The 27346-nt window shown below is 39.4% G+C and overlaps 2 protein-coding genes across 15 annotated transcripts in view; one reads left to right on the forward strand and one right to left on the reverse strand.

Moving 5' to 3' along the window:
- Nucleotides 1-760: 760 nt before the first annotated feature.
- SGCB (sarcoglycan beta) lies at nucleotides 761-21141 on the reverse strand. 2 transcript variants are annotated; one of them, XM_034411329.3, is made up of 6 exons: nucleotides 21019-21141; nucleotides 12984-13193; nucleotides 10627-10812; nucleotides 9393-9584; nucleotides 7509-7640; nucleotides 761-5557 (listed from the first exon to the last, which is right to left on the reverse strand). In XM_034411329.3, exons 1-6 carry the CDS (start codon nucleotides 21121-21123, stop codon nucleotides 5354-5356), a joined length of 1029 nt encoding a protein of 342 aa, XP_034267220.1. In that variant the 5' UTR covers nucleotides 21124-21141; the 3' UTR covers nucleotides 761-5353. The 2 variants fall into 2 exon arrangements, with proteins under 2 accessions (XP_034267220.1, XP_034267221.1); XM_034411330.3 differs by lacking the exon at nucleotides 21019-21141 and adding an exon at nucleotides 16290-16435.
- Nucleotides 16474-27346, forward strand: part of SPATA18 (spermatogenesis associated 18) — a 44353-nt gene continuing 33480 nt past the window's right edge. For 2 of the 13 annotated variants that reach the window (XR_015729265.1, XM_087875312.1), the window contains exons 1-4: nucleotides 16498-16637; nucleotides 18478-18553; nucleotides 24880-24985; nucleotides 25927-26042. Coding sequence is in view for 12 of the 13 variants with exons in the window: in XM_087875312.1 (XP_087731438.1) it covers nucleotides 16567-16637; nucleotides 18478-18553; nucleotides 24880-24985; nucleotides 25927-26042 (369 nt within the window). In the remaining variant the exon portion in view is untranslated. Of the gene's footprint in view, nucleotides 16638-18375; nucleotides 18554-21233; nucleotides 21670-22129; nucleotides 22505-24879; nucleotides 24986-25926; nucleotides 26043-27346 lie in introns of those variants that run through there. The other 11 variants (XM_087875316.1, XM_087875310.1, XM_087875308.1 and 8 more) reach the window with 7 other exon arrangements.

Consider the following 27346-nt stretch of genomic DNA (forward strand, 5'->3'; position numbering starts at 1 on the left):
GTAAATGGCAAGTGTTAAAATACCTACTGATAGCCTTAAACTTTGTCCTTCTCATATGGTTGTTTAAATGCATAGTTACTTCACTGATTTACACTGACTTTCTGGGAAACTTTAAAAAAATGTGTTCTGTAATACCCTGTTGTGACAGATGCAGTTTACCTGCTTTTTTGTCTTTAAAGTTTCCATATGGCATACCTGAAGTGCGCACTTTGGCTTACTGCAATTGTGTCACCTCCTTGGAATTTGATAGTGTAGTTGTGTACAAATTATATTATCTCGCTAATAAAAACTTGATTCAGTCTTGATAACATGCATTTTAAAAAAAAATTCTAGAGCGGCATTTTTGAAACTTTTGGCAACTGTAAAGTCCCAACATGTGGACTTCAGTTCCCAGAATTCCCCAGCCACTTCCAGGACACATCTTAAACCTTCCAAGTTTGAAAAAAAATATTGCTCTAGTCTAGAGGTATGTGTGTTGTGCCTACAGCTGTCTATGCCAGCCGATTTTGCCCAAGGAGAGAGCAGGAATTGGTCAATCCCAAAGTACCTATATAGGATGTTATTGGTTCTAATTTGAAGATCACAAGCTAAGTCTACTTCATGTTCCCAATGCATTCTGATTCACGCTGAGTAATGTTTCAGCAGCTACATAACAACACTTATTACACAGGACATGGGCAGTTGGAAGAGAGAATCATTTTAGAGCTACGTACATCCCCATGTACAAGTTTGGGGACAATTCAGAGTTAAACAAAACAGATCAATTTATATTGTTTATTTAAATGGACATTTTACAAATACACGAGGACTTCCTTTGGCACTTGGAAATCCAAACTTCATAGTGACAGGATGAAATCTAAGGCATAAATGCAATCTTTAAAAACCCTGCTTTAAAACATACACAAAGTAGCGCAGTTTAACAAATTAATCCATTTTATATAAATTAGTAGCAAACCTCAAATAAGAACAGCACCACAGTAGAAAAATAAATTGATAAGTGTTCATCGTTCAGTTTAATTTTGAACTGAATATTATTTATTAAATACCATTAATCATATCGAAAAAGATTCTGAATTTTCTTGTTATCTATTCTGTGCCTATAGATGATTTGAATAAGACCAGAAGCTTTTAAGTTAATTGGAATATTAACTCTCATTCTAAGCTGTCAGTATAACACTGCAAAACAGCAAAAATATTCCTTTACAATATGCTCAATAGATTGTAGCAATAAGTACAATAATGTTTTAATCCCAATATTTCATTAAAAAAGCTAATCCCATTAATGCCTGGCCAATGTCCTCCCCCAAAAAGCATGAGGAAGAATTTATCCTATAAGGCTGTATAGTGCTTCAGATTAAATTTAGAAGAGTTACCTCAGAATTTAATATAATTCATAGGAGTGTGAAAGCAGCTATATCTGTTTCCCAGTTCACGCAGCTGCAGTGAGGAAAATTTGGAGGGAGACTTCTGCAATTGCCTAAAATCTGGGAACAGACACAGTTACTTTAATGAGACTCCAACAGATGCGGTTCTTACACTCTTCATTCTGAAACACTGCACATTCCTATTCATCCAATCTTCACAACAGTATCAATACCCTGCCGAGAACATGTTCGATATATGTGTGGGCTTTTTATTAGTACTGCACATTGGTTTACTAAAGAGATATGTTTTATGAATCCAGTATTAAATATTGGAACCTGGCACAGCAAACCAGTCACTTAATTTTTCCTTTGTAAATATCTTTGTAAAAACCCAAAAGTTTACTTGCAAATCTTACTGCAATTCTTTCCTCTTTCATATGGCCTGTTGAAGCCATAAGACCAAAATAATAATACATAATTTAAAAATGTATTATTCTAATCGAAAGCAAACCTTGACATGTTTATTACATATATCCTGTGAATTTTGATGAGAAGTATATCCTATTGCTGAGGTTAAATATTCCAAACACTTCATATACAGGTAGTCTTCGTTTAGTGACTGTTCAAAGTCACAACAGCACTGAAAAAAAGTGAGTTATGACCTTTTTTCACATTTAACAGCCACTGCAGAATCCCAACTGTCGTGTGATCAAAATTTGGATGCTTAACAACTCATTTATGACCGTTGCAGTGTCCCGGGGCCACAAAGCCCCCTTGTGACCTTTTGACAAGCAACATCAATGGGGAAGCCAGATTCATTCAACAGCTGTGTTACTAATTTAACAACCAGTGATTCATTTCACAACTATGGCAAGAAAGATCATAAAATGGAGCAAAACTCATTGAACAACTGTCTTAGCAATAGAAACTTTGGGCTCAACTGGGGGCGTAATTCAAGGACTATTTACTCATATTTGAACATCCTTTTAAGGAAAATCATTATCTACATGTATAATATGTTAAAATGTAATTATGAACAATTAAATACAAAACAATTAAGATACCCAACATCAAATATTAGAATTTGTCAAAGCAGTTGTCAAAGCCTAGTGGCAGATACCATTTTTGTTGTTAAATTTTCATTGTGACATTAAAGCAGTGTTGCTTAACCTTAGCAACTTTAAGATGAACTTCAGAAATCCTGCATTAATACAGTTCATAACAAAATATTCCTCCAAATACAGTTTTTCATATGTTATGAAATGAGTAAATCATGGAACAATAAACTTGCATTTAAAATGTTGCAACTACTATTTTAACGCTGTATTTTTAATAGTTTTAAAGATCATGAGGCTTTCAACTTTTCTTCTTTTAATATTATCTACTTTTAGCCTCTGAGATGTCTTTAAATTCTTCCACAGATAAAAATGATTGCAAACCATAGAACAGAAGCACCTCTAGTGTTATGTGGATTTGAGGATTGGTTTATTTTTTTTATTTTAGCAGTTCTCATACCAATTTCTATAACTTTATGAAACATTTAAACAGGATATAGCTTTAAGGCATGGATGAGAACTGTGGATCGAGAAGAACTGAACATTAAATCAAGGGCTTCCGTAACATTGGAATACTAATTTTTGTCTCGTCCCTACATGGCGTGCAAGTATATACTAACAGTATTCCAATTAAAATTAACTCTGAAATGAAGTAAAAAAAACAACACCCGGATTTCAAAATAACGTTCATCAACAACACTATTACAATTTTATTACACAGGGTGGCTTACAATTAAATTAGGGTTAAATCAAACTACAACAGTAGAACATAGCAGATTTGGTGTTCAATAAATTTATTTGCCCGTGTTAATTTTGTTAATTTAAGAAAATTTATATGACTGCCTACTCACTCTCAGTGACTCTGGGTGTATTAATACTGCTGCATAACAACAGGGCCAAAGAGCTAAGAATGGGGCAGAGAATTGCTCACAAGACTTAATTCCATGCCACAAAATATGTGAAGCTATAGATTAAAACGTTCTCTGTGAACTCCATTAAAGCTGCAAATTTGTCTAGCATCATTTTATTGCACCACATTTCCATTTATCACTTCTCCCCTGTTGCGAGTAGACCACAATTCCCTGCATACTATTACCCTTACCAAGTTCTCACTTCAAGTACCATTCATGCATTGGATAGTCTAGCAGCAACCCGATTTCTGTGATAATCGGTTCCAAATGACAAATTTCTTCATATATGTCAACCTAAGTACTAAAGCCTAGATATCTAGTAGTATTCATTACTTTACCAACAACTTTCAATGTATTCTCTGTATAGAAATTGATTAGGGAAAAGGAATATTTAATATTTAGCAAAATGTAGTTATCGAGACCTGCATAACTTGATAGAAACAAATAGAGGTGTGACCCCTTCAGAAATGAATATAAAGATAACAGTACGAATACTTGAATTCTACTGCTTGCTAAGATGCCCTGCTATATTTGAGGTAACAGTAGCTTTGGCCTAGCAGTTTTAAATATTCCACATTCCTGTACCTTGCTTGTATACACAGCTACATCTCCTCCCTCTGTTCCTGCAGAAGCAGCATTCGGTGCTTCTAAAGTAAAATTGCAGCCACTGTTGCTTCAGCCCATATCAGATAGTGTCAAGTCGTTTGCCTATTAAGCATATAGTCAAAGTTCCAGATGATGCTTTGTGGCTAGCTTCTCATTCGTGCCCTTCCATTGACTAGCCCATTTCAAAACAAGCTGGGGATGGAAAGACCGAGTGAAGAAGGACGCAACATAAGCAGAGAAGATACCTTCAAACTGCTCAATCTCAACTGGCAATAGAGCAGAATTTTATTTGCAGTAAACAAGTGTATTTTCATGCACTCTCGCAAAGCACCTTAAATGTTTTTAATTTTGTTCGGTTTTTGTGGGACCTCTGCCAGAAGCATTTTCAAATGCCATGCCTATGAAACTGACAAACCAAAAGACTTAAAACATTCTAAACTGTGGGATATTTTCCAAAATGAACCAACGGCTCTTTGGGCAGAAGCAGAGGTTAATAATCCTATTATGAGTTTTGCCAAACTCGAATTATTCCCACGAATAATTCCTACTTGGAAAAAACTTGATTTTTTGAACTTTGTAGAAGAAGAGCAACAGCAATAGAATTTAGACATATACCACTTCTCTAAGCGGTTTACAGAGTCCGCATCTTGCCCCCAACAATCTGGGCCCTCATTTTACCCACCTTGGAAGGAGAGAAGGCTGAGTCAACCTTGAGCCCGTGGGAATTGAACTGCCAAACTGCTGTCAGTCATCAGAATTATCCTGCAGTAATGCATTCTAACCACTGTACTACCAGTTCTGGTACTCCAACAACTTGCAGCTGCTCAACCATACATATAGACTCTGTTTCCATAATCAGTTTCCAGAATGACTTGAATTCCCCAGCCAATATTAGAACATGGAATTCAGTGCATCTAAATTTCAGAAAACAGATGCCTCAATATAGTGGGACCAAATAAAGGTCTAAGTATAATGTCTGAGAAATACACATTTGCAAAGGTAAAAGTACCAGAAACAAAAATGAATTATGTATTCATGACGCAAGAGGTCTTTGCCAACAGCTGTAGGGGCCATATTAACAAATCAGCGGAAAGATGCTTCCCTTGGCAAACTCCAAAACAATTCTTCCAAATTATTTTTGAAACATACATAGCCTGTTTGGTAATTTTTTATTCAACAATACCCTGAAGTACACTCTGCATTTCTGTTTAACTGCCTTACTAAAATGCACTTCTACGCAGCAAGGAACATACCTTAAAACATGATTGGCCTAATCAACAGTGCTACATGTGGAGATTGGTGTGTGAGAAGTGCTTCATTTAATATTTCTACAAATAACTAAAAACATCCTTGCAAACATGCAGTGGCTTGAACTTAAATATAGTGATTTTTCTTTCCATAGTACCCACGTTTGCCTTTAATACGTATTACCACAAGGGTTGATAGAGGTTTGGCAACCCATATTACGACTCTTAACTGGAATACGGAATAATGTCCCATCCGAACACATGCAAAGTTTGTAACGTTCCCAGTCACCATTGTTGAATTGTTCCTTGTGAGAAGAATTTGGCAGTCGGGATACGCTGATCATCACACTTCCATTTAGGATAATGGAGTTGTCCTAGGAAAGGAATATGTCTAAATCAATGAACATGTAACAGTCTTCATAGTCTTCTTTTAATATTATCTACTTTCAGCCTCCGAGATGCCTTTAAATTCTTGCACAGATAAAAATGTTAGCAAACCATAGAACAGAAGCACCTATAGTGTTATGTGGACTTGAGGATTTGTTTTTTTTTAAAGTAGTTTTCATATCAATTTCTGTAACTTTATGAAACATTTAAAGAGGATGTAGCTTTAATGCATGGATGAGGACTGTGGATCGAGAAGAACTGAACATTAATTCAAGTGCTTGCACAACATTGTCGATACTTTTAGATCATATGATTCTTTTTCAATTTGCATCAATGGAAGATTTCATGTAGTCCTAGTCTTAAGAGTAGAAACACTTTCCTAACTTATTACATATCCCTTAATATTAAACAGCAATGGAGGGAGAGATCGTGAGATCTTATCATTGGATTGTGTTCTTCCTGCTTGTTTATAGAGTAGGGATGCTTGCAGAATACATTCATAATATAGTCTGGCACTAACTGGCCTTCTCTGGATTTCCTGAATTAATGTGTGGAACAGAATTATCAATCTTCATGCTTTCTGAGTATTATAAGGTTGTTCACAGTTTAAAATACAGGTAGTCCTCACTTAAAGACTGCAATTGAGCCCAGAATTTCTTTCATAATTCATTGTAGTCATTAAGTGGGTTACCATGTGACCTTACTGTTTTACAACCGATTTTACGATGAGGGTATAACTGGTCATCAGGTTATTAAGTAACACTGTTGTTACTAATCCATTCTGAATAGGCATTTTTTTTGTGGGAAGCTGATAAAATCCCACCAGAAACCAACTAAAAAATGATGGAAATTGCAGTCATAAATTCAAGCCATTGCCAGGCACCAAAAATGCAATCATGTGTCTGGAAAGGAGGTACCAATCATAACTGTGATGATGGATCCTAATTTTCTTTTAGGGGTCTGTTGCATTTTTGAACAATTATCAAGCAACTGGTCAATAAGCCAGGACTACCTGTAATATCAAAATTATACATTGTAAGAGACAATATTTTAAATATTTTACAGAAATAATATAAACCACTTTTAATTTTTTAAGTAAGAAGCAATACTATAATATGTAAATTGTCATTATTTGTATGCAGTCGTTGTGCAATTATTAAGCGACCATGAATGTAAAAATAAGAATGGTTTACCAGTAAACACAAGCAAAATAAAGATAGTAGACTGATACATTCGTCCTTATTCAAAATAGATTTTAAAGCAGTTTACTGCCTAGTTGTCTATTTTCTACTCATCAGAAGAGACATATGAGTTACAACTAAATATAGGAACAAACTGGTCTCCAACCTTTCTTTTCTTTTTTGAAAGTGTTCAAGTGGAAGCAGCCATCTGGGGTGACTAATTTGGACTCCTGAAAATTAAAGCGGTTTGGACTTCATGGTCTAAATGGGCCAATCCAATGTTACGTTTGCCTGAAATCGCAATACCTTATTTTATACGGTATTCCTTCCCTCCCTGCAATCTTATAGTTACCTGCATTGTACTCCAAATATTGAGCTTACTTACAGCTACACTACAGGTAGTACTTGACTCACAAGCATTCGTTTAGGACACTGTCTTCTTATTCGTCTGCAAAGACGCTATTTAGTTTTAATATTCAAATATCCTTTATTTGCTTCAAAACATAGCTACAAGTGTTTGGGTGCATATAATTTATTCAGGAATTCAACAGAGCATTGTGTGTATGAAGTAGAAAGCGTTTATGCACAGAACAGATTTAAAGGCCAACTGAAACATTAAAAATACAGTGTGTGTGTTTGGGTATGCATGCAAGTTTACGTTCACAAATGACAAAACTGAGCCAATGTCTGACCAAAGGACATTTCCTTAGTCGAGCGACCACATTATAAAATAGCTGAAAATCCTGGAATTACTTACGGCTTTCAGTTCCAAGTTGCGTCCCATAGAAAACTTTATAGTTTTGCCCATAATAAACACTCCTTCATTTCCACGGACAATAGCACGCCCATCAACTTTTATATTGAGATCACTGGTGGCGTTGCTTGTAATCTAAGAAAAAAAAAGAACATGGCTATACAATGTGTTTACTAAATTAGTATCAAATTTACATTACAGAAATCAAAATATCTTGTGTAAAAGAACCCTTGTTCTTAAACAGTGCTATTCACTATTTGCACATAAATAATTGTTTAGGATTACCAGCTATGGACCTAAAAATGCTCTGAGATCCTAATTTTAAAGTTCTAGATTTCTATTCTTATTCGTCTGCTGTCTTTATTGGTTGTTTGCATTCTTGTTTCAGAAACTTAGTCGCTTTATCTAGAATCAAAATTTGTAGAATAGAATAGAATAGAATAGAATAGAATAGAATAGAATAGAATAGAATAGAATAGAATAGAATAGACTAGAATAGAATAGAATAGAATAGAATAGAATAGAATAGGAAGGGACCTTGGAGGTTTTCTAGTCCAGCCCCCTACTCAAACAGGAGAACCTATACAATTTTAGACAAGTTACTGTACAGTCTCTTCTTAAAAACCTCCAGTGATGGGAACGCCCACGATTTCTGGAGGCAAGCTGTTCCACTGGTTAACTGTCCTTACTGTTAGGAAGTTTCTCCTTAATTCCGGGTTGCTTCTCTCTTTGATCAGTTTCCAACCATTATTTCTTGTCCTGCCCTCTGGTTCTTTGGAGAATAATTTGACCCCCTTTTGAATATTAATTTATTCAAAATTTGTTTATTTGTTTACAGAAACTTAGCTTTATCTAAACATTACAGAGCAGTACCAACTGAATTCTGTATGGTTTCTATTTAAATGATATGCTTAGAATTGGGTTCCTTCATGTCAGTATCATCCCGACACCTGACCTGAATTGCCCTTACTCATTTTTAAAAGGTCTATGAAATGGCTTTTTCTGAGTCTTAGTTCGTTCGTTCTGAGTTAGGGTGGATGGCAAGTCTGTTGCAAGGGTGTTTGGGGGTGGCTTAGTTTAAATGTTTCCTCTTTTGGAAGTCAATCATTATTTTTATTGCTCTATTTTTTTTCTTACAGATAGTCCTCAAGTTACGATCATAATTGAGACCAGAACGTCTGTCACTAAGCAATGTGATTGTTAAATGGGTTGCACCTAATTTTATGACCTTTTTTTTTTGCTGCAGTTGTTAAGTGAATCACATTGTCATCAAGTAATTCTGGCTTCCCCATTGACTCTGCTGGTCGGAAGCAAGGCGGGAAGTGCATAAATGATGAACTACCATTGTAGAAACATGCCAATTGCCAAGTGCCCAAATTGGGCTCATGAGACCATGGGGATGCGGAGATGGTCGTAACTGTGAGGACCATTCTTAATCATTTTTCCCAGCACTGTTTGAAACTTTGAAAGTTGCTAAATAAATAGTCCTAAGTTGAGGATTACCTGCACTGTTTTTAATGGTCATAGACTGCCCAGAGTCTTTACAAAGTTGGGTGACTGTCTACATTTGACAAATAAATAAATTATAATTAATAAAGTAAATAGCGTGTAAAAGTAATTGTAGAATATAGTTGTAGTAAACTGTTTAAATACAGAGGTCTAATCAGTGGTTTAAATGTACAATTATTCCAAGTCTTTCTGTTAACCGGTTAACTAGATACATCTTAGTTATTGTTTGCTTGCTTATTCTATGTGCAGATCATTGCAAATTTATATAAATCTCAATAAAAAATATAAATAAGATTATGAATTTTAGATGTCATTTATTTAAAAAAACCAAACATATTATACGTTTACAGTTGAAAGTGAGCAAAATATAATCCATACCCTTTCTGTAGATGCTTTTTGGACATTTAAAATTTTTACTCCACTTGGCAAATTAAACTCATGGGTATTGTAGTCAGTGCTAAACAAAGTGTTTTGAGTTCGTGGGTCAACGAATTCCATTCCGATATCGCTGGTAATTGAAGTTTTATTTTTCTCCACACTAAGTTTTGTTTCGCCCTGCTGAAATACAATCTTGAAAAAAAGAAAGAGGGTGCTGAATTTAATAACAGAGAATTTATCATACTGCCTTAAATTATTAATTGGTAGTGCTTTTTCATCTTAATAAGCAATTTATCCATTTATTTTAAAAGGTATAAATGCAAGACAGCATCCAACAAATTGCAGTGAAGAAAACAATTAAAACTGAAACAAAGAAAACTGCGATATCCAGCATCATAGAAATAAAAGTCCACGACCAAAAGAATTTCACTAACCAGCAAAGCAAACAAGTGATCAATAACTAAAACCCAGATTTTTGACTATCAGAGATATATTGTATCAGAATAAAGGTCTCTTAGGAGGGTATGTCACAAGTACCATTATTAAGAAGATTCTCCTCTTGGTTAGATTCCAGCCAAACATAATTCAGCAAGATAATATGAAGCCTGTTCTGACCTAGGCTTCCTGAGTCAGTAAAACACGAGTAGTCCCAAAAACCTGTTTTATTTTAACAGCTGTGAATTCTATTCATTCACAGCTGAATCCCAATTAGTTGTAAAGAGTCCTTCGGGATAAGGCTGATAATTACCCACTTTTATCTCCCTTGACACGCTGCCAACGACCTAATTGGCAAAGCCACACGGAGTCCAGAATCAAACAGAACTTCAGACTTTAAACTGCACAGAATTAACAAGGTTGCTTCCTGCAAAGGCCCACGTCCTCTTTTAAGTCTTATGGGAGGGGCCAATCATCTCCAAGCCCTACTCCCAAGTCATCCCTTTTATTTCAGCTGTTCTTGCCTTCTGGCAGCTCTGCGCATGCACGCACTGGGAATAGGCTCCCCCTGTTCCTCTGCCTCACTGAGGTCCGACTCTGGAGGCTCTGGAGGCAGCACGTACCTCCCAGATGGCCCTTTCTCTGCCTCCGACGCAGAGCCCTCGTCCGAACCTTCCCCAGACTCCAGGACTGGCCCATGGTCCTCCCCAGCCTCCTCACTGTCCGCAGGCTGCTGGCAGACCACAACAAAGCCAAACCTTAGATACTGAATGTAATATGCCAGGAGGCACACACTTACTGGCTGATTTTCTCCAACAATCACCAAATCTTCGTTCCGTCGGCCTCCCACTGTGCTCTTATACAATGGATGTATAATTCCCATATCAGAATCTTGTTTAAATCTTAGTAATCCGCTATCATGAAATTCCATGCTATCGCAGCCGTTGGGTCCAATACGAATTACAGCCCAAATTATGACGGTGATCTAAGAAAATAAACATTGTTTGTACAGTTCTGAAAGATTTATGTCGCTTGGGAAATAAATTAACATTTGAACCATTTGTGAAGGTTTTGACTTTCTCCAAAACTTTTGAGAAATGTCTGTGGTACAACAAGCTTGAATGATGTCCATGAAAGGCAACTTCCTATAAACAGTATAGGAAACAATTTATAGGTATTTCTCAACTTACAAACATTCACTTAATGGCCAATGTTATAATGGCACTGAAAAAAGTGACATGATTAGTTTTCATACATACGAACATTGCAGCACCCCCCCCCAGGGGTCATATGATCAAAATTCAGGTGCTTGGCAACTGGCTCATACTTATGACCAGTGGTGGGATTCAAGTAATTTAACAACCAGTTCTCTGCCCTAATGATTTCATCCAACAACCAGTTCACCAAAATGCTCAGAAAGTTAACAATTGGTTCTCCCGAAGTGGTGCGAACTGGCTGAATCCCACCACTGCTTATGACCATTGCTGTATCCCAAGGTCATGTGATCCAGTGGTGGGTTCCAACTGGTGTTACCACCGGTTCTCTTCACGCACGTGCTTTGCGCGCAATCACCACTACCGACTCGCCTGAACCGGGAGCAACCCACCACTGATGTGATCCTTTTTTGCAACTTTCTGACAAGCAAAGTCAATGGGGAAACTAGATTCAATTAACAACAGTGTTACTAACTTAACAACTGCAGTGATTCACTTAACAACTGTGTCCATAAAGGTCATAAAATGGGACAAAATTCACTTAACAACTGTTTCGCTTAGCAACAGAAGTTTGGGCCTCAATTGTGGTCACAAGCCAACTGAGCCTGGTGGCGCAGCAGACTAAAGCACTGTTATTAACATCAAGCTGTCTGCAATTACTGTAAATTCAAATCTCGCCAAGGCTCAAGGTCGACTCAGCCTTCCATCCTTTCTAAGGTGGGTAAAATGAAGACCCGGTTTGTCAGGGCAATAAGCTGACTTTGTATAAATATACAAAAGTATGAAGGCTATTGCTTAACGCATTGTAAGCCGCCCTGAGTCTCCAGAGACGGGCAGCATATAAATCAAATTAAAAAAAAAAAAAAAAGCCAAGGACTACCTGTAAGAGGAATGGCTAAGACTCTTTCTTTCATAAAATGAAAAATAAAAGGTATATTTAAAATATGATTCCCCCCCCCCCCTTGCATTCAATACTTTAGCTATCAATCTTAAGGAGATGTAAATGTTCTAGAATCTAGATGAAATTCTGGAAGACCTGAAAACCATGAGTGAATTATACCTTTGTTACCTCCTGTACTTCAAGGCATTGTACAGCGGGTTGCCTTTGAAGACCACTCGAATTTTGCAGCTGGTTCAAAATGCAGCAGCCCATCTCTTAATGAGTAAGAACCAACCATCATATATTGTGCCAGATTTGTGGGCACTGCATTTGCTCCTATGGAGCTTCTGGGACAATACAAACTGTTGGTTTTGACCTATAAAATCCATAGTGGCTTGGCACCCGGCTACCCGCAGGACAGAAGTGGTATTCAGCAGGTTCGGACCAGTTCTGGAGAATCGGTAGCAGAAATTTTGAGTAGTTCAGAGAACCGGTAAATACCACCTCTGACTGGCTCCACCCGCATCTATTCTCTGCCTCCCGAGTCCCAGCTGATCGGGAGGAAATGGGGATTTTGCAGTAACCTTCCCCTGGAGTGGGGAGGGAATGGAGATTTTACAGTATCCTTCCCCTGGAGTGGGGTGGGAATGGAGATTTTACAGTAGCCTTCCCCTGCCACGCCCACCAAGCCACACCACGCCCACAAAGGCACGCCCACAGAACCGGTAGTAAAAAAATTTGAATCCCACCAATGCCGCAGGATTTTCTGCTTCAAACAGAACCTATCACACATCCAGTGTGAGAGATCTGGGGAGGGCTCAGCAGTCAAACCTTCTGGAACAGCCTCTTCCCAGAGATTTGTAGGATGCCCTCCCACCTAGTATTTAGGAAGTATACGGATCACCTTACAGGTCCAAAATCAGGTGGCAGGCTCAGGTGCAGTTGAGGGAACTTCTATCTGCTGTTTCTTTAGTGCATGGAATTGATAGGTTGACTCGTTCTGTCCCTTGATCTAACTGAATATCGTCAGCTAGAATGCATTTTATAGATTGTTATACTTACGATTAAATTAACAACAGCCAAAATGAAAAGGAGGACTAGAACACAGATCGCCAAATTGCCTTTTCTGCCTCGCAAACCAGTTTTGTGTAGACGATCTTCATCAATCGGGATGTATCCAGCCTTGAAGTTACTGTTATGCTCTTTGTTAATATTTCTGCGTTCCACAGCCTTTTCTCGCATCGATTTCTTCACGGGGCCATTTGAGCTTTGCTATAAATTTCAGCCAAACACACAACATGGGAACCAGATTAGATAATATTTCATTTCTGCCGTAATATGATGATCGCAGAAAGAATTGCTCACTAATATTTAAATGTTTTAAAATGATCAGGAAGCATCTACATGGAGTATACCATTTATTTTATTTACAAAATGATTATGTCCTGGAGAAAGGGAGCAGAAGTTGAAAAATATTTCAACGATCCTTACAGAGCAGGTAGTCCTTGAATTATGACCATGATTGAGCCCAGGAATTTTGGTTCTTAAGTCATGATGGACATAAAGTAGATCACATTATCATTGGACCTCATTTTATAACCTTTTGTTGCAATGATCATAAAGCCAGAATCCAGCTTGCAGTGGTTCACTTAGCAACTGTAGCAAGAAAGGTCGTAACATGGGACAAAACTCACTTAAAAAATGTCTCACTTAACATCATAAATTTTGGGCTGAATTGTGGTTGTAAATTGAGGACTATCTGTCCTCTTGATTTTTTTTTTTTTTTAATGTCATGAAAACGAAATCTTTTCAGCCCCCAACAATGCCTTTCAAAGGGAGTGTTATTCCAGGTCAACCTTTCTCAGTTTTGCAAAGCTCGCCGGCCCTTTTCTGTCCTCTCCAATTCTTGCTATCTGAGTGCGCGGCGGTCTGGATGGGCCGCCCGGTTTTCCACATCTCCTCCACCGTCCTTGTTAGACTTTAGACTTAGAATAACTTTATTGTCACCTTGAATGGACACTAATCGGCATACATTAAAATAAAATTGCATGCAGCTCTCAGAGAGGGTCACTGCTTCCTACATGCACTACATAAACATGACTAAAAAAATAAATACAAAATTATGCATATACCCACATATATTACATGACATGAAGAAACAACACAGTTTACTCTAGATAGACCAGGGGTATCAAACTCAAGGCCTGGGGGCCGGATTTGGCCCGCGGGGTGCTTAGACCTGGCCCATGGGCCCATCCTGGAAACATGGACATGGAGAAACAACACAGTCTAGAGATCAACCAAAATTAGTACCTTTTGGTATAAAATATAAATTGTAATGCAAATAAAGACCATTCATACAAATTAAAACTCTAATTAAACTCAAGATAGCAAAATGCTATACTCTAAGGACTTATCTCATGGTTTGTATCAGGTAGTAACACAAAAAATCAAATCAAATCAAATCAAATCCATGCATACAAAACTATGCATATACCCACATATTTTATATGACATGGAGAAACAACACAGTCTAGAGGTCAACCAAAATTAGTACCTTTTGGTACAAAATATAAATTTAAATGCAAATAAAGACCATTCATACAAATTAAAACTTAATAAACTCAAGACAGCAAAATGCTATATCCTAAGGACTTATCTCATGGTTCCTATCAGGTAGTAACACAAATAATAAAATAAAATAAAATATAATACATGCATGCATACAAAACTATGCCTATACCCACATATAAGGGGCGTGCATAAGCGCCCCAGCGTGCCTACCGTCCCTGTCCTAATGTTTTCTTTTATTCGTATCCTTTTCATGTATTTATGTGACCCCCCTCCTGCGCAAGCTGCACTGGCTCCCGGTGGTCTTCTGGGTGCGCTTCAAGGTTTTGGTTACCACCTTTAGAGCACTCTATGGCATTGGACCGGGGTATTTACGAGACCGCCTTCTGCTACCAATAGCCTCTCACCGACTAGTACGCTCCCATAGAGAGGGGCTTCTCAGGGTGCGGCCGGCCAAAGTGTCGACTGGCGGCCCCCAGGGGGAGAGCCTTCTCTGTGGGGGCACCTACCATCTGGAAGGAGCTCCCCCCAGAGATACGGAGGATCCCGGATCTGCGCACGTTTCATCGGGCTCTCAAAACTTTTTTATTTCAGCAGGCTGGCCTGGCTTAACTCTCCTCTTTTAAATTTTTAATTCGTTTGATTTTATAAATTGGGTGTTTTAATCTGTATTTTGGCCAAAATATTTAATAATTTTAAGGGACTTTTAATATTTGTATTATCTGTATTTTATCTTGGCTGTTCACCGCCCTGAGTCCTCCGGGAGTAGGGCGGTATAGAAATTTGATTAATAAATGAATAATAAATAAATAATTACGTTTACACTTGTACCTGTCATAAAATACATGCTTGACGAAATAAAATAAGTAAAATAAAAATAAAATAAATAAAAATAAGTAAAATAAAAATAAAATAAATAAAATAAAAAATAAAATAAGTAAAATAAAAATTAAAATAAGTAAAATAAAAATAAAATAAAATAAAAATAAAATAAGTAAAATAAAAATAAAATAAAATAAAAATAAAATAAGTAAAATAAAAATAAAATAAGTAAAATAAAATATATTTTACGACACAGAGAAACAATACAGCCTAGGTCCGGCTATATCCATGTACAGGGCGAGAAAAACACGAATTTTGCGGCAGTTTCTTCCACCAGGGAGCCCTGGAGCAACAGGACCGGCCGGGGCTCTGACGAGAGGCCGCCGCTCGTAGCGGTCTATTTTTTGCTTGCACGGAGGGCCGGGCGCGCTTACTTGGGCAGGAATCTCCCTCTCGGACGCCGCTCCGGGCGTGGTCCTCCCTCCGCCAAGGGGCAAGCCGGCCAATACACTCATGTTAAGAATTATTATTATTATTATTATTATTATTATTATTATTATTATTATTATTATTATTATGGCGGGTGAGGGGGGGGCAGAAAGGTGTTTTAAGGATTCCCTCAGGATTCCCTCAGGAAGCGCAAAAACATAACGGGCGGCGAGGTGAGGCGCGCCTCAAAGACGCGCTCGGTTATTACCGGAGCCGCCGAAGCGTTTCTCCTCCCTCCGGCCGCCGACTTAAGGCGCTCCTGAAGGCGGACTTCCAGCGCCCTCCGGCCGCTGCGAGCCCCGCCGAAGCGAGCTCAGACCCGCCATTTGAAACCCAAACTGGGGTTTTGAGGGGAGAGAGAGAGAAGCGGCCGCGACCCGCCGCCGCGGCTCTGCTTTGGCGCCATATTTGCCCATCGCAAATCTTCGCAGAGGGTTTCCCCCTCGGCGGCTTCCCGAATTTCCCTCCCTCCGCCTGGCTACCGACCTGCTCGGAAGCCGCCGTGGACGCCGCTCCGGCGGCTGGAAGAACCGCCATCTTCGGCTCTTGTCCTTCCTTGGCCGGCAGGGGGAGCGAGGCTGGAGCGAAGAGAGGCCGCTCATCGAAAAGCTGACGCGGAATCCCTTCCTCCTCCTCCGGTCGGGGCAGGCGGGTGGTGGGGAAGGGGAGAGCCACGAAAGGCCCCGGGTGGGTCTCTCTCGCCAAGAGAGCCCCCGTGGAGGGAAGCAGCGCAGGCCGAAAAGGAGGAGGAGGAGGAGGTAAAATGCCGGTGGTCCTCGACTTACGGCCTCCACGGAGCCCAGCATTTCTGTTGTTCAGCGAGGCTTCTGTTCAGTGAGTTTTGCCCCCCCCCTTCAACGACCTTCCTTGCCCCAGCTGTTAAGTGAAACACCGCAGTCGATAAAATTAGTAATCCGGTTGTGGAGTGAATCTGGCTTCCGAATAGAATAGAATTAGAGTAGAGTAGAGTAGAGTAGAGTAGAGTAGAGTAGAGTAGAGTAGAGTAGAGTAGAGGAATAGAATAGAATAGAATAGAATAGAATAGAATAGAATAGAATAGAATAGAATAGAATAGAATAAGAGTAGAGTAGAGTAGAGTAGAGTAGAGTAGAGTAGAGTAGAGTAGAGTAGAGTAGAGTAGAGTAGAGTAGAGTAGAGTAGAGTAGAGTAGAGTAGAGTAGAGTAGAGTAGAGTAGAGTAGAGTAGAGTAGAGTAGAAGTAGAGAAGAGTAGAGTAATAGAATAGAATAGAATAGAATAGAATTAGAGTAGAATTAGAGTAGAATAGAATAAAATAGAATTAGAGTAGAATAGAAGTAAAGTAGAATAGAATAGAGTAGAGTAGAATTAGAGTAGAATAGAATAGAATTAGAGTAGAATAGAATAAAATAGAATTAGAGTAGAATAGAAGTAGAATAGAATAGAGTAGAGTAGAGTAGAATTAGAGTAGAATTAGAGTAGAATAGAATAGAATAGAATTAGAATAGAATAGAATTAGAGTAGAATAGAATAAAATAGAATTAGAGTAGAATAGAAGTAAAGTAGAATAGAATAGAGTAGAGTAGAATTAGAGTAGAATAGAATAGAATTAGAGTAGAATAGAATAAAATAGAATTAGAGTAGAATAGAAGTAGAATAGAATAGAGTAGAGTAGAGTAGAATTAGAGTAGAATTAGAGTAGAATAGAATAGAATAGAATTAGAATAGAATAGAATTAGAGTAGAATAGAATAAAATAGAATTAGAGTAGAATAGAAGTAGAGTAGAATAGAGTAGAGTAGAGTAGAGTAGAATTAGAGTAGAATTAGAGTAGAATAGAATAGAATAGAATTAGAGTAGAATAGAATAAAATAGAATTAGAGTAGAATAGAAGTAGAGTAGAATAGAGTAGAGTAGAGTAGAGTAGAATTGGAGTAGAATAGAATAGAATTAGAGTAGAATAGAATAAAATAGAATTAGAGTAGAATAGAATAGAAGTAGAGTAGAATAGAATAGAATAGAATAGAAGTAGAGTAGAGTAGAATTAGAGTAGAATAGGGTAGAGTAGAATAGAGTAGAGTAGGATAGGATAGAGTAGAGTAGAATTAGAGTAGAAGAGAAGTAGAGTAGAAGTAGAGTAGAGTAGAATAGAATTAGAGTAGAAGAGAATAGAATAGAAGTAGAATTAGAGTAGAATTAGAGTAGAATAGGAGTAGAGTAGAATTAGAGTAGAATAGAATAGAATAGAATAGAATAGAATAGAATAGAATAGAATTAGAGGAGAAGAGAAGAGAGAAGAGAAGAGAATTAGAGTAGAATAGAATAGGAGTAGAATAGGAGTAGAATAGAATAGAATAGGAGTAGAGTGGAATGGAATAGAATAGAGTAGAGTAGAGTAGAATAGAATACAATAGGAATAGAATACTTTATTGCCACATGTACACTAATTGGCATTCATTAAAATGAAATTATGTTGCATTACAATTACGTCGAAATTACGTTGCATACAACTTTCAAAGGGTCTCCACCTGTAATAGAAACATAAACATGACAAGATAAATAAATAAATAAATAAATACAAAATTATGCATATATACCCACATACAGAACACAGAGAAACAACACAGTTGAGTTTGGATGTATACATTCCACATTGACTTTGCTTTACACAGTATAATTGTCCACTCTTTTTCATAGTCCTTCTACAGGTAGTCCTCGACCTACGACCACAATGGAGCCCAGCATTTCTGTTTTTCAGCGAGACAACTGTTCAGTGAGTTTTGCCTCATTCTACGACCTTTATTGACCCAGTTGTTAAGTGAAACACCGCAGTGGATAAGTTAGTAATCCGGTGGTTAAGTGAATCTGGCTTCCACATTGACTTTGCTTGTCAGGATCACCTGACCTTGGAACACACAGCAATGGTCATAAGTATGAGCCAGTTGCCAAGCATCTGAATTTTGTTTACATGATAATGGGGATGCTGCAAGGGTCGTAACTCTGAAAAACGGTCCTGAGTAACTTTTTTCAGTCTCGTTGTAGATTTTGAATGGTCACTAAATGAATTGTTGTAAGTGGAGGACTAACTATGAGTTGGAAGGGACCGCAGAGGTCTTCTAGTCCAACCCCTGCTTGAGAAGGAGACCCTATATCATTTCAAATAAATGATTGTCTAGTCTCTTTTTGAAACCACAGCTGTCATGTCACCCCTAGTCCATCTTTTCATTACACTAGGCATGTCCAATTCCTGCAACCAGTTCATATTTTAGCCTCCAGCCCCCTACTCATTTTTGTTACTGTTCTCGGCACTCTTTCCAGAGTCTCTGAAATAAGCCTCCCCCCGAAAATAAGCCCTCCCCAAAAATATTTAAATGCAGAGCTGGAAATCAGGTAAGACAGCAAGAGGAGCCCCATCTTGCTCCATGCGCCCCAAAATAATAAGACCTCCCCAAAAATAAGGCCAAGCGCTTATAGAAATAAAATTATCTATCTATCTATCTATCTATCTATTTATCTATCTATCTATCTATCTATTTCGGGGTTCAAATAAATAAATAAATAAATAGAGCCTTGGTAGTACAGTGGTCTAAAGCACCCTGTTATTAAGAACAGCTGCCTGCAATTACTGCAGGTTCGAATCTCGCCAAGGCTCAAGGTTGACTCAGCCTTCCATCCTTTCTAAGGTAGGTAAATTGAGGAGCCAATTGTGGGGGCAATAAGCTGACTTTGTATAAATATACAAAAGAATGAAGGTTATTGCTTAGCGCATTGTAAGCCGCCCTGAGTCTCCGGAGAAGGGCGGCATATAAATCAAATTAAAATAAATAAATAAATAAATAAATAATTTTATTTCTATCCTGCCATTCTCCCGAAGGACTCAGGGCGGTGTACAGCCTATTAAAAAAACAAAGACAAACATCAGTTAAAAATAATTAAAATTATTACATAATTTCGGCTCAGATTTAAAACCCCAAAAATTTAAAACACCCAATTTAAAAAATCATTACATTGATAGCCCAGCTTGGCGGAATAGCAGGGTCTTGAGGGCACAGCAAAATACACGGAGGTGGGAGATCTTACGCATTTCCGGGGGCAGTTCATTCCACAGGGCTGGGGCTCCCACAGAGAAGGCCCTCCCCCTGGGTGTCGCCAGCTGATCTAACTTGGCCGATGGCACCCTGAGGAGACCCTCTCTGTGGGAGCGAACTGGCCCGTGGGAGGCTGTTGGTGGCAGAAGTCGGTCTCGAAGGTACCCGGGTCCTATGCCATGGAGCGCTTTAAAGGTGGTAACCAACACCTTGAATCGCACCCGGAAGACCACCGGGAGCCAGTGCAGCTCGCGCAGGAGGGGTGTCACGTGGGCACAACGGGTTGCACCCATAACCACCCGCGCGGCCGCATTTTGGACCAGCTGGAGCCTCTGAGTGCTCTTCAAGGGGAGCCCCATGTATATTTTTGTATATTTCAAAAAAATTTAAGACAAGGTCTTGTTTTCGGGAAAACACGGGTATTAAAGGCAGGTGGTGGCACAATCTGAAGTGATTTATCTTGGTCTCATTTTTCTACATCTCAAAACAGTTTCATTTTAACAGGTGCGTAGACTTTTTATATCCTAGATCAGTGTTTCTCAACCTTGGAAGCTTGAAGATGAGTGGACTTCAATTCCCAGAATCCCCCAGCCAGCGCTGCTGGCTGGGGGATTCTGGGAGTTGAAGTCCACCCATCTTCAAGCTACCAAGGTTGAGAAACACTGTCCTAGATGGATGGATGGATGTGGGTGGGTGACTGGATGGATGGATAGATGGATGGATGGATAGATACTTTCAAGATGCAGAGGAGAATAATCAGAACAAGAAGAGGGTCCATTTCCCGCTTCCCTGTAATGTACAGATTAGAATCTTGTGATCTGAAAATTAATGCATTATTTTGAGAGGAAAAAAAAAAGACGCCCGAAATCCTGAGTCATCAGCATGATGCGCGAGGAGAGTCACCTGGGCGCAATACGCGCGTCCGAATCACGCGCGTATCATTCGCGGGCGGCTAGCGGTGGCGGAAGCCTCTTTGGAAAAGCGGAAAGCGCCTCGATCTCTTGCCAGCCGCGAGAGACCCGAGCGGCTCGGCTTTTGCAAGATTTCGTTCGTCGCCTGAACTTCCAACGGGATCCCCCTTCCACCTGGATCCCCATTCCGCAGCATCGCGTAATAAAAGTCGTTCTGTGCGCTTCAACTGACTCCCCACCTGGAAACCAAGGCGAGGCGTCAATCGGTCGGTGGTGGAAGGTGGCAGCGAAGGGAAAGATCCCGCGGGGGGGATCGAGTGATTCGGGAAGCCATCCCCCACCATGTTTTCTTCCCAAGCGACCTCAAAGCTCCCTCTCCTTCCTCCCGGGGTGCTCTCTTGCCTGCTCAAGCCAGCCCGCGTCCCCGAAAAAGGGAGCCCGGGGCAGAAAGCGGAAAAGGGAAGGTGGGGTTTTTTCGGCGTTGCTACAACCAAAAGGAGTGGGCTCTTTCCGCGCAGCCGTGGCGTCCCTGACATCCGAGCAAAGCAAACGTCAGTTTGTTTTAACAATCACTTGGGTATAAAACGCTCCAATCATAAGAGGAGGCTTGCAAGGACAAATCCCAGGCTGAGCCCGTTTGGAGGCCACCATCAGTTAAAGGGCATCTCCTCGTTGGGACCTCCGGGGTGGCGAGAAGCAAAAGCCCCAAGAGGAAGAAATAGCCGCTGCTTCGTTGGAAAAGAAGCCCCGCTTAGCCTTGACTCTTGAACCCTTCGCCCTTCCTGTCGCCATCTCTGGCAGGCATGGCTGACACCTTGAGAAGACTGATCAACAACGAGACCTGCAGGATTTTGCAGGAGAAGCTGGAAAGTTGGTATAAAGACTATTACGTGAGTGTGTAAAAAAACGCAGCGTTGTCTTTCCAGAGGGCATCTAGGGACGAGGCTGGTGTGTGTGTGCGCGCGTATATCTGTGTTGAGTATCTAGCATCCTCTCTCTGTATTTTCTTTAACGCGATCGATGCAATATTATTTTCCCTTCCGGGGAAAGCAAGAGCAGGAAAGAAGGGTGGGAAATATATATATATATATTTCGGGATAATAAGCTTCTAACGCGGCTGCCCGTGTACTGGTTACTGTTTTCCCGGGAAAACAGTTTTTAACACATGTTAAAGGGAAAGAAAAGCCCCGCCACAATCTGATTCGCGATTGGAGCTTTTGAGAAGCGAGTTCATGGCGGGAGATGGATCCGGGCTTTAATGGATCCTTGGAGACCCCTAGCGATTTCCCGGGAAAACAGTAACCAAGGACGCTGGATTTCAGCGCCAAGAGGGAGGGAGGGAGGGAACGTGGTTGGTTGCCACGGTTACGGAATGTAATGGTATATACTGTACCGACAACATCTCGGACCAGCGATTATTTGTAACTATTGATTACTCAAGTTTCTTTTCTTCCTCCCACGCCCCAGTTTGGCACGGATCGCGCTCGGTCGACCTTGGCTGATCTAAAAAGGCGACTTGGACGAGGAAAACATAGGATGAAATGGCTAATATGGGCTGGGCTGGAAAATTGGGGGTGGAAAAATCTCTCCCAGTGATACCAATGGAAAAATCACTTTGGTACCCTTAGTAACTTTGTCTACATGGAGTTGTTCCTGAAGTCACCAGGTGGCAAATACTGAGCTCAGTTTGGATCAGATTTACACCCTTAGTTTATAGTTCCACAGGTGTGTCATTCCCCTCCTCTCCACTTTATTTATTTATTTTATTTATTTATTAGTTCGATTTATATGCTGCCCTTTTCCGGAGACTCAGGGCGGCTTACAATGCATTAAGCAATAGCCTTCATACTTTTGTATATACCTGCTTAGTAGGGCTTTCGGGCGCCCCCAAGCGGTGTTCTTTTTTATACAAAGTCAGCTTATTGCCCCCAGAATCCGGGTCCTCATTTTACCTACCTCGAAAGGATGGAAGGCTGAGTCAACTTTGAGCCTGGTGAGATTTGAACTTGCAGTAATTGCAGGCAGCTGACAGCTAAGTACTACTTTAACAGCACTTAGTCCACTGCACCACTTTAGCTTTTGCATTTCACATGGTTAGAATGATATCCTGTAAAAGCTTTTTAGGTGTTAGATTTTTATTCTGCTGATCCTCCAAGATGCTCAGACCAAAGTAACTTGGAAACCAGCTCTTTCCCCCCCTCAGCCACCTCTCCTTTTGTTCCTGCAACAATCTTCTGAGACGAACTGAGATACAGCAGCTATTCATGGTTAAGAATGGAATCTATTTATCATTTTTACTTTTTTTTTATTAATATCCCATCTTTATTATTTACACAAAAAAATTCAAGGTGGCAAATATAACTAACATTCTGTCCTTTTCTTATTTTTCCCACAACAACAAGCCTTTGAGGTTGGTTTGGGCTGAGCAAGTTTGACTGGCCCAAAGTTACCCAGCCTGCTTTCGTGCCTGAGGGGACTAGAACTCACAGTCTCCTGGTTTCTAGTACCCAGCACCTTAACCACAGGTCCAGACAAGCTCTACCCCTGGAAGTAAATAGTAAATGGCTTAGCAACATCTGCAATTTCTATTACAATTTGTTATAATCCATTTTTTTTAAAAAAATTGTATGCCGCCCTTCTCCAGAGACTCAGGGCGGCTTACAAGGCGTTAAGCAATAGCCTTCATACTTTTGTATATTTTATACAAAGTCAGCTTATTGCCCCTACAAACCGGGTCCTCATTTTACCTGCCTTCGAAAGGATGGAAGGCTGAGTCAACCTTGAGCCTGGTGAGAATTGAACTCGCAGTAATTGCAGGCAGCTGGAAGCTAAACACTACCTTTAACAGTAGCATTAGTCTGCTGCGCCACTCAGGCTCTTCTTAATGATTGCAATGTGATGTATATATTTGTCTTCAGGTCGACCACAGAGAATGACTGTCAGAGCGCATGACAAATCTGTCTTGCTCTACCAGGACCTATTCATTTTTTCCCCTTAGTAGTATTTTAATATTTTATTGATGAATATTAGGACCATTTCAGACTTCTGAATTCATGTGTATCTTTAGGGCAGGAATAGTCTGGGGATGTAATTTGTTTATTTTTTTTTAAATGAGGAAATTAAGGATTTGTTCACCCCTATCCAATTGCATCTGTAGTCTGATAGTTCAATGTATGGGCCGGTTGAATTGAAAGCAATTACACTGTGAAGTGTAGAACAGAGTAGAGTAGAGTAGAGTAGAATAGAGTAGAGTAGAGTAGAGTAGAGTAGAATAGAATAGAATAGAATAGAATAGAATAGAATAGAATAGAATAGAATAGAATAGAATAGAATAGAATAGAATAGAATAGATTCTTTATTGGCCAAGTGTGATTGGACACACAAGGAATATTCCTGATTTAATGTTTTATCTAAGAATCTACATTATGTCACACTTCATTTGATTCCCACCAGGTTTCCTGTCCCATTTGATTGTTTAAAAATTACAGGTAAATGGGAAGAAAAGCACAAACTTTCCATCAATACATTTCAAAAGCCTTTGAAATCCACAAAGTTAGTCATTTTATGAATGAGGGAGTCTCATAAAGTGCCCATTTGTGAGTTTGTCTATCACAGTTCCAAATATGCTGTGGGCAAAAAAAAAAATATTCTCCCTTTTTATGTATTATGTAGCACCACATGGAGTAACTGAGAAATAACATACATAAGATAAATGGAAAATTGTTTTATTTGTTAATGAAATTAATTAGTGTGAATGTAGACTGATTTTCTCTCTCTATTGTACTGTGTTATGATGCAATGGTTCATATCCCAGTCCTTTATTTATTATAATAAACACTGCATACAAGATGCAAGGTGGTATTTTAGTAAATAAGGAAAACTTTCTTATGATCATTATGGCCAAAAGTAAGAAAAAAAATTAGCTCACCCTTTCCCACATTTATTACAATATACCCCCTGTCATTCCTACTCTGCAGAAGTAATGATGTATGGTGTAAAATTGTATTTCTAACTCAGATTTGTTCTATTGCTAAGAATGACTGGTGAAGAAACAATATGGATAAAACTAGATTAATCAAGAACATTTACCTGATTTTCAGATTAACTCGTGTAATAAAAATTTGACTCGGTGCTGCGAAATCATGGAGCTGAACTCCATGATTCAGGGACAGCTGTTTTCGATTCTCAATCAAGCTTGTCAAGAAGGTGAGATTATCTAAAGGACTGCCTGAATATCTGGAAATATTGAATTTGTCAGACCTGAACTCCCTACTTTTACATACACACAAAATATCCCTTCCTGCTTGGAACTGCCTGTATCCTTAGGTATTATCTTAATAATTCTTAGCTCCTTGATTAGAACTTGAATTTTCCACCAATCTTAGATTATGAATCTTACTGTAGATTGCCCCCACATAATAATGATGACTTTATAAAAATGGGCAATATTTAAAATATGAAAAAGGTAAGATTTGACATAATCTTTTTTTACTGAAACTGTTACAATCATTACAGGTAGTCCTCGACTTATGACACAATTGAGCCCACAATGTATATTGCAAAGCAAGGCATTTGTTAAGTGAATTTTGCCCCATTTCACAATCTTTCTTGCCACAGTTGTTAAGTGAATCTGGCTACCCCTTTGACTTTGCTTGTCATAAGATTGCAAAAGGGGAATCACATGACCCTGTTAGGACACTGACATATGAGTCAGTTGTCAAGAGCTGAATTTTCATCAGCTGCGTGACCTTGGGGGATGCTGCAACGTTCATAGGTGTGAAAAACAGTCAAGTCCCTTTTCTCAGTGCTGTAACTTCGAACTGTCATTAAACGAGGACTACCTGTAATGGGAAGAATGCATCTGATGCATTTGTAATGCCAACAAAGGCACTGATATTGTTGGGATATCGGTGAATTTTAGTTGTAAGTCACCATGCTCTTCCAGATTTAGTCTCTTCCTATTGGCCCCATAGTCATTTACTGGGCTCCCCCTTTTGACCCCCAACTCTTTGGATAATCCCATCACCCCTTGAGATCGATATTAAGCCTACTCTGTATTGTACATGAATGGCACGTGTTTCTGAAATGGATTCATACCCAATCATTTAAAGCATTTTGTCATATATATTTTTAATTTATCAACTCAGGTGGCAATTATGAAGGTATGGAAATAATAAAATCTCGTCTCCTCCCATGGTTGGGTACTTGCTTTTCTAGCCCTTCGTCTGGAAGCACCCTGGACACATGTTCTTCTGTATTACAGGTAATTCTTTTATATATCTATATCTATATCTATATATATTTTGTGGCCCGTCAGCGGCCTGTGCAGCTAGTAGCTGATTCTGACAGCGAGGAGGCTGGTGTGGTGCTGCGCCAACAGCCTGTGCAGTTGGCATTCGAGTCGGACAATGAGGAGGCTGGAGAAGATGTGGTGCCAGAGGCGGGGATTCAGCCAGGGCCTTCAGAACCCCCAGAAGCTTCCATGGGTGAAGAGGAAGAAGAGGAGGAGCCTCTTCTCAATGTACGGGCGCGCAGAGCTGCCAAAAGGCAGGAGTGGCTCCTCAGGAGGAGGTCTCCTTGAGAGTAAGGCTTGGGGCTAATTGGCCACTCCCTTAGCCTATTTAAGGACGGACGACGACTGAGGCAATTTGCAGGGAACAACTTAGTTCACTCTCTTTCGTGTCTTGATCTTTTATCAGTTACCTGCAAATTGCTTCTGGGCTTTCTGCCAATCCTAGTAAGATTATGATTATTTATTCTTTGGAGACTTGTAGGCTGTTAAGAAAGTTAATTAACAGCCTTTATTTGAAAAAGACTGATTTAATTTAGTAAACTAAGGTTTGTACAGACTTTGTGTGTGCTGTCGTCAGTTTTTAAAAATGTGCTTGGGTGTTCAGACTTCAAATGTAGAATTTGAAACTGATTGCAAAAAAACACATATGTTTATCTCTGGAGAAATTCTCATTGAAAACACAATTTTATAATGGATCTTCATTTTATCAAAGATTCTTATATTGCAAAAGTCACTTTTTAAGTCATTTTGTTTGGCCAGTGAACATTTACACATAGTTCTAGAAGTATATGTTATTGTAATAATATATATGGCTGTTTTATGGAAGAGTAGTTTTTTATGGCCTCTGTGGTTTCATATTTATATATTTCTGTTGAATATCTTAATGGGAAAAGCAATGTTATAGTTGGGAAAATGGATTTGACAAGGATAGGTAAAATGTATGAAGCAGGAGAATAATTTCAAATGATAGAGGATCTTACTTAGATCAGGGCGGGGAACGATGGCCCTTTTATGACTTGTGGACTTCAACTTCCAGAATTCCTGAGCCAGCCAATTCTAGGAGTTGAAATCCACAAGTCATAAAAGGGCCATCGTTCCAGGGGTGAAATCCAGCAGGTTCTGATAGGTTCTGGAGAACCAGTAGCGGAAATTTTGAGTAGTTCGGAGAACCGGCAAATACCACCTCTGGCTGGCCCCAGATTGGGGGTGGGAATGGAGATTTTGCAATATCCTTCCCCCAGGAGTGGGGAGGGAATGGGAATTTTTCAATATCC

This window comes from Pantherophis guttatus, chromosome 8, assembly GCF_059756535.1.
Source record: "Pantherophis guttatus breed Tessera chromosome 8, ASM5975653v1, whole genome shotgun sequence".
In the NCBI taxonomy this organism is placed as follows: domain Eukaryota; kingdom Metazoa; phylum Chordata; class Lepidosauria; order Squamata; family Colubridae; genus Pantherophis; species Pantherophis guttatus.